The sequence below is a fragment of the Cyprinodon variegatus genome, unplaced genomic scaffold, assembly GCF_000732505.1.
Source record: "Cyprinodon variegatus isolate N-32 unplaced genomic scaffold, C_variegatus-1.0 Scaffold988, whole genome shotgun sequence".
Classification (NCBI taxonomy): domain Eukaryota; kingdom Metazoa; phylum Chordata; class Actinopteri; order Cyprinodontiformes; family Cyprinodontidae; genus Cyprinodon; species Cyprinodon variegatus.
In genome coordinates this window covers 50222-58187 of record NW_015151441.1, presented here as the reverse complement: position 1 = coordinate 58187, position 7966 = coordinate 50222, and the positions used below count along the sequence as shown (strand labels likewise).

The following is a 7966-nucleotide window of genomic DNA, read 5'->3' as shown; positions in this document are numbered from 1 at the left end:
ATCTGACTGGATGATCTGGTGAACTGGAAAGTGACCTGAGATGACATGATATGAATTGTCACTGTAGAAATAAACTGAATTGAACTTTGTGGACAGCATGACTGACGGTTGGCTGCCAGAAGCCCTCCTCTGATAATGCAACTGCTCTTCCTATCATTGTTATCAGGCCGTCTTTAGACGACACACCCTGCCAGGCGTCGACTCGCTGCAGAGCTCTGTTCTCATCAGATGTTGTTGTTTTTCAGTCAGCCAATGAAAACAGTAGCAGTCCTTGGAGGAGGCATCGGGGGTTTGGCCGCATCGTTTTACCTGTGCAAGAACCCCCAGGTTACCAAGGTAACGCAGCAAACACCAGTTTTACACTCATTTCATAAAGTCCTTATTGATTTAGGGCAGTATCTCAGTGAAAACTTCCACATTGATGTGATTGATGATGTGAAACCTTTCACTGTCAAATAAACAGGAATAAAGCCGATATGAGAAAACGGTGAAATTAATACATTTAGAAAGAAAGAAGCATCCAGATTGTTATTAAATAAACGTGGTTCATTGTTCCTCTGTAGCTGTTCAGTAGTTTCACTGTTATGGATGTCAAGTTGTTTTTTTACATCATGCCTCAGGGTTGAGTTTCCTCTGGAAGAAACAGGAAGAACATCCTGGTAATGGATCCTATTTTGGAAAACTGGGATCATGACAGGGGGGAAAAACTGGTTCATTGTCCCAGGCCCAGGACAGAGGGGGGCTAAAATTGATACTCTGACCATTAATAATAAAGGCAGAACTCATTTTTCAGGAAATATCTGCGATAAAAATATTGAATTCTGGAGTACGGTAACTAACTAAATATATATATATATAAATATATATATATATATATATATATATATATATATATATATATATATATATATATTTAAATATGCTTGAAAAGTAGTGTAGCTTAATATGGCTAACTGACTGAGCTAAAAGAGGCTAACCTGTTAGCTACTGAGCACAGCTAGCCACAGTGCTACCCAGCTCTCCCCATTCATATCATGGTCTAACAGTTACTTTGTTCCCCAGAAACAGATTTATTTCAGTTTTTTATCAATCAGGTAAAACTCATTAGACACGCTAACGCTACAGATGCTCTGACTCGGCACACAGGCGTGCGTGATGTTATTATCGTTGTCTGGGCAACCACAATGATACGTTCAGCCAATCATGTAGCGTAACGTCACTGGCAGGAAACAGGACCCTGGCAGAACTGGTACCTACAGCGGGGGTTTGAATAGGTTTGGGTTAGCTGTTGGTTTGAATGGTGGATAAAGTAACACCTTTCTCTTAAATAGAAGATCTCTACAAAGCTTATTTTTTAACCTCTGAATAGATTTTTGTTTAAACAAACTTTTTGACTTTAGAAATGATGTTTTGTGTTGTAATCCCAGAACATTAAAATGTGTTGATCTGCCATCAATGTACAGGTAATCGTTTTGGAGTCCAGCAGTCGTTTTGGCGGCTGGCTCTGGTCGCTGAGGCGGTCCGATGGAGCGGTCTTTGAACTGGGACCGAGGGGGATCCGACCCGCCGGAGCAGTGGGACACAACACACTCAATATGGTTGGTAACACCTCAGTGGTTATGTTGCACCTGCTGCTTGTTTCCATGAAGGCTGCTTATTGCTGCAGTTTTTCTATATGGATTTTAGATCCAAAGGAGGAAACCATGGTAACGCCACTTGTTTTATATTTGATAAACAGATCAGGAGGGATTTATGTAACAGGAACGGAAGGAGTAAACTTTGATCCTTGGGAGATGACAGCCTCACAGGATGAGGGTTTAGACATGTGGCATCATGTAAGTTAAAGGAGAAGTCCAGTCTGCAAGGAATAATCAATGGATTATTATTTATACCTTAAACTAAAACGTTCACGGTAATTTAATGAATTTAGTGTTAATCAGTAAAAAAATAAAAACAATATTTTCCGTTGCGATCACCGAGTCTGGGAGCGGCCATTTTTGCCCAAATATAGTAACACCTCCCTCCACATCAGGTAAAAGTGAAGAAGAGTTGGATTGCCAACTTGAAGAGGGAGGATTTGCCATCGAACTTCTGGCCAGAGAAAAAACCCGTAATATGTAGCCAACATTTGGAAGAAGAATGTTTTCAAGATGACTTGGATAATAGCGCGTTGTGACAAACACCAGATACAGCACTGGGACTTGATCAACAGCCGATACCGCACCGTGACGTCACAAACCAGTAGGTGGCAGTAGTGTTCTTTGACAAACATGGATGCCTCCAGTAAAACACATTCACATGAAAATTACTCTGAATTAAAAACACTGATCATTTATTGTAATAATTTCATATTTAAAGAACTTTCAGAAGTTTGAATTCTGAATATTGGCGGACTTTTCCTTTAACTTGAATATTCTGACCTGTTCTGCGTTTCCTAACTTTATGGTGTGTTTCTCTGGGTGCAGATCCTTTTTACATTTTGAGGATTCTCACCCCCAAAATTATAATCTTTTATTTCTTTGTATTAATTAAAGGTTAAAGTAAATAATTCAGAAGCAAAAAACCTAAAGAAGGATTTTAGAGAAAGGTGAAATAAATCAATCAATGTCAATAATAATGTATGTAATCAATGTAATGTAATAAATATCAATAAATAAACCCTGGATGTTGCCTGCAGCTCACAGCATTGAACTGATGAATGAATCTACAGCTGTTGTTTTAATAATGACTTGTTTCTGTGTGGCAGGTGGAAGCTCTGGGTCTGGATGGAGAAATTCTTCCAGTTTCCTACAGCCATGATGCCTCTAAGAACCGGTTCCTGTACATCAATGGACAGCTTCACAGGCTGCCCTCTGAGATGAGGTAAAGGGATGGTCAGAGAGGTAGAGAATTAGATTGATCACGTTCTCCCTATGTTTTTATTGATGTTTATTTGTTTTCTTCAGGACAATTTTTCAAACAGTCCCTCCGTTCTCCCGTCCACTGGCGTTCAGTTTAATGAAGGAGTTCCTGGTAAAAAAAGGAAAAGAAGCAGACGAGTCCATCCATTCATTCGTCTCTAGGAGGCTTGGAAAGGAGGTGAGGAGAGCTTGACTGCTTCTTTGGATTCAGCTTTACAGATCATGTAGGTTAAAGATGTTTCTAGAGGTCATCAAAGGTCAACCAGCCCCCCCACCTTCTTCAAATCAGACAAAATGGGTGTCAATTAACTCAACTCCGTTTGTGCAGCAAAAATTTCCGTTTGTGCTCCTTTGGCCCAGGTGTTAATGGTAAGGTAAAGGTCAAAAGGTCAACCAGCCCCCTTCTTCAAATCAGATGAAATTGGTGTCAAACATTTGTGCTGCATTTGCGCAGCTAAATTTTCGTTTGTACTGCTATCATTTTAAAGATATAAAGAAATGTTTCTAGAGAATGTTTCAATTAACTCGGCTCCGTTTGTGCTGGTTTGGCAGCACAAACATGACACCAATACGGTCTAATTTGAAGAAAGTGGGGGGGCTGGTTGACCTTTGATGACCTCTAGAAACATCTCTTTATATCTTTAAAATGGTGGCGGCACAAACTAACATTTTGTTGCACAAACCAGCACAAATGTTTGACACCAATTTTGTCTGATTTGAATAAGGTGGGGGGGGGCCTGTGTTAAACTCCAGACAGCCACTCCACTCACTCAGCGCCTGTATAAACTCAAGCTTATACAGGGGCTAAAACTGCTAAACAGATGGGTGTAGTTAGAAAAAAACAGAAAAAAACTAGAGCAATGTGCACTTTGTAAATAAAATGATGAAATACAACAAATTATACAACTGAAACTGGCCTTTAAAGACATAATATTGCTTAGGTGGCCCGAAAAGTGTCCACACCTGGTGACCCACACACCTGCTTTGGGGAAGTAGAATGAAAGGTTTTATACATCTGCATCTTTTCTGTACTTTCTTCTCTTTTTGATATGAAAGCTGAGCGTTCCTCATGCTTTAGGCCTTTAGTTAAATGGGTTCAATTCAGAATTCAGTTCAATAATGCTTTATCAATCCTAAAAAAGGAAGGTGTAGGGGGGGCTGTGTTATCCTGAGCCCTAGCAAAGCTGTCAGCTGGCCTCGCTTCAGATGTGCTGGTTTATAGCTGCAGCCTCTCATGCCTGAGGAATGCTGTTTCCTTGGTCAGTACGAGCCTCGGCAATAATAGTGTTTGACGCTGATGCAAATCTCTTAGAGGAGTTCATTGAAACATTAGTCCACTTCCTCTTAGGTGTTAAGCATACGTCCATGTGACTGCACTGATTCTCCTAGTGGCAAAACTGGTCAAACAGGTAAAGAAAAGAATCCTGCAGTGAACGCTGGGACCCGTTTTTTAATATGTTGTTACAGAAGCTGTGTCTGTTCGGGCCTCCATTATGACAGATTAATAAGACACATTTCAGGCCTGATCAGCTGCATGTTCCTGCATTTTAGATCATGTTTCCTCTGTGTTCAGGTGGCGGACATAGCCATTGACAGCATGTGTCGGGGTGTGTTTGCGGGTGACTGTAAGAAGCTGAGCGTGCGCTCCTGCTTCCCTGCCCTCTACAACGCTGAGCAGCAGAGAGGTTCCCTGACCCTGGGCATGCTGCTGAGCTCAGGTACATCAATTCATTCTCTGAGTTCTTATATCTCTATGATGCTGAGTGTTACCATAGCACTCAAAATGTAGATCAATTATTTTATATTACAGCAGGTATTAAACATCCCTCTTTTTTTGTCATAAAACATCTCAGATGAGTGATAACCAGCATTCATCTTTACCTTCTAAAGCCAGGGGTACACTGTAGGATTTTATCATTGCACGCAGCTACAGCTCACACTGTACGATTAAAACCGCAGTGTTTCGTTGTACATTGTGAGATCACAGCTCGCAATGTTTGTTCTCACACTGTGACCCGACGCTCTGATGCGATCTACCTGCTCACACTGTACGTCTAAAAACCAGGTGGGACTCAGCTCCACAGTGAGATGGCGCTACTCGGACTCGTCTTTCCAGAAGCCAAATTAGTAGAAGAGGAATATGAAGCTCACTAGAGAGAAACGCGCTGCTTTGGGCAATTTTATGCTGAAAGCCCTAAAAAGAAAAGGAGACGACGTATTTGTAAAAAGACATGGCTGAGCAAACGTGTCTGTCAGTTTTACAGAAAGGGTTTTCCTCTGACAGAAAGAAGGAGAAGAAGAATCCTTTTTTGCCCTTGACCAGCTTACTACAGCCAACTGAATTTCAAAACATGTCTGATTTTCTCCCGACTTTATGATTCCTGATGGGAGGTGGTCGTTAGCGGCTGATTGCCTCTAGTTACCCCCTGTACACTACACCACGCACCATCAGGCTGAAAGTCGGCCTGATGGAAAAATTCTTGCACATTGTAGAATATCCCTTAAAAGGACAAAAACAATCATACAGTGTATGTCTGGCTTAAGCTGCTGGTTTGCATAAGTCCAACTTATTGTGGACCTTTTCCTCATTCCTTTATGGAAGATCTGAAATGAAAGTTCCCAGTTGCCAGTGAATGCAGCATAATGACAGCTACGTTCCCTGTTTGTTTACCAAACAGGGAACTTTTATTTGCTGTATGTTATCTGAAAAGTTTGATTGAACGAAGATGACAGGTCTGAAACCTCCACAGGGTCGGCTCCTGTGATCCCTCCTGGTAATTTGGCCCAGAGAGCGAAGAAGGAGTCCTGGGCTCAGTGGTCTCTAAGGAGGGGAGTAGAAACCTTCCCAGAAGCGATCACTGAGTATCTCCAACAAAGCGGCAGAGTGGAGCTTCACAAGAATGCAGCTGTGAAACAAATGATCCCCACAACATCTGGATGGAAGGTTGGTAGGAAGAGTAGAAAAACAAGTATAAAAATAAAAGGTTTTCATTATTTATTTTCCATGGCATCTTTGCCAAAATAGTCGTTGTCATGGAGATTGTCATGAAAGAATGACGATATTTGATAGACTCCCAGCTTAGAGCTTAAAAGGCACATTTAGTAATTATTAAACAGCGTCTTCTAATAATGAGGGATCCCATGATAGCAGGTTCTAAAGTACGTAGTGATTAAAGCATCTTTGCCATTTATGTTCAAACTGTACAATGATCCTTTTAAAATAAAGTTTATATGTGCATCCATCCATCCATCCATCCATTTTCTCCCGCTTAGTCCCTGCCAGGGTTGCGATGCCTATCTACCTGGACAGATCTCCAGTCCATGGCAGGGCAACACAGAGACAAACACACACACAGCAAGGCAGCAACACTAACCACTGCTCCACCGTGCAGCCCTTACAGCAAGAAGGTTCCGGGTTCGATTCCTGGCTCTGGATCTTTCTACATGGAGATCTCATGTTCGCCCTGAGCATGCGTGGGTTCTCTCCGGGTACTCCGGCTTCCTCCCACAGTCCAAAAACATGACTGTTAGGTTAATTGGCTTCTCTAAATTGTCCTCAGGTGTTAGTGCGTGTGTGAATGGTTGGTTGGCCTGCAATGGACTGGCAACCTGCCCAAGGCGGACTCCGCCTCTCACCCATTGCACCCCTCTTAACCACAGCAGAGATAAGCCTGACGGAAACTGGACTGGTTCACAAAGAAAATCCACATTTCCACGTTTCAAGAAAATAGAATTTCACATTTGGAACAAAATGTCACATTCCTGAAAGTATTTCCATTTCTCTGTATGCCATGCATCACAGACGGATGCCATCTCTGTGGTAGATGCAGTTCTGTGTGGTTCTGATTGAAGCCCAGGTTGTTTTTATAGCTGCCTTCTCTGCTCTGGTGTATCTCACCTTCTTCTTAACAACAGTCCATAGAGTCTCTTTGGGCTTCAGATCAGGTCTAGCCAATCAGAAACAGGAACTCCAAGGTCCATAATCCAGCCTTTGGTACAGTTGGGAGTGTGCGCTGAGCTGGTGCCAAGCTGTAAAAAAAGGACTTTGTACTGTTGAGCAGCTTTTTTTCTCCTTAGCCAAGGTACTGCTGTTCTGCCGTTGTGTCTGATTGAGGACAGGAGGAACGTGACATTTCTAGTTCAGGTCTAGATCTGGTGGCTCTTGGTAAACTGACTCCAGCCTCACCCCAAACCACTGGTTTGGTCTCCCTGTAGCTGCTACACGTTTTCATAGCACCCTTTTTTTCCAGCTTATTTTAATTACACTCTCACAGGTACAGAGCAACAAAATAAACTCTCTGCATTTAACCCATCCCCTTGGGGAGCAGTGGGCTGCCATTGTGCGGCGCCCGGGGGGGACTGTGGAGTTAAAGGTCTCGCTCAGAGACCCAGAGTGACAGTCTTTGGGAGTGGGGCTCGAACTCAGAACCTCTGGAATCCAAGCCCAGCGCCCTAACCACTAGGCTCCCACTTCTTTCTTCCACTTCTATTTCTTAGTTGTTCTTAATACTTCTGTATCTTAGTCTGTTGGTCAGTGTGTAAAACACTCGGTGAGTCCTGATCGCCTTCAGCATTGCTGTGAGTCTAAGCATGCAGTCATGTGGCTTTAAACGGCCATTTTTGTGTAAAGGAAGGTGTTTCCCTTCATGTACCAGTTGATGCTAACAGCAGCGGCAGTACGCACCCTGATTAGCAATCCCAGGAAGACCTGGGATCTTCCAGTGCTGCATGAGGACCCCTTTAATCAACAGCTGTTGAACTAATGAAACAATAAAAGAATCTGTGGAAATGTCCTATGTATGGAAAGAACAACTTTTCTCACAAATGGTCCTTTTAAATAGCCAAAAGAAGCTGCGTGTTATTTTGCAGAGGAAACATCTGTGGGTTTGGTGTTGATGGATGTCAGTCAGTCATTGGAGGACCAACACGTCTGAATTCAGATCTGTCCAGGTTGTTTACAGCAATTCATCAGGAGTCTCAATTCAGTCCAGCTTATTTCTATAGCGCCAATTCACATCACGTCATCTAAAGGCACTTTACAGTTCAACCAGATCATCCAGTCAGAT

At 42.5% G+C, this 7966-nt stretch overlaps 1 protein-coding gene across 2 annotated transcripts in view; it reads left to right on the top strand.

The window, feature by feature from the left end:
• ppox (protoporphyrinogen oxidase) overlaps positions 1 to 7966 on the top strand; it is a 16232-nt gene that overhangs the window by 2165 nt on the left and 6101 nt on the right. For both annotated transcript variants that reach the window (XM_015399101.1, XM_015399102.1), the window contains exons 2-7: positions 246 to 336; positions 1464 to 1598; positions 2747 to 2862; positions 2946 to 3078; positions 4474 to 4618; positions 5651 to 5844. In XM_015399101.1, the coding sequence (XP_015254587.1) occupies positions 253 to 336; positions 1464 to 1598; positions 2747 to 2862; positions 2946 to 3078; positions 4474 to 4618; positions 5651 to 5844 (807 nt within the window). In that variant the 5' untranslated portion in view covers positions 246 to 252. The remainder of the gene's footprint in view (positions 1 to 245; positions 337 to 1463; positions 1599 to 2746; positions 2863 to 2945; positions 3079 to 4473; positions 4619 to 5650; positions 5845 to 7966) is intronic.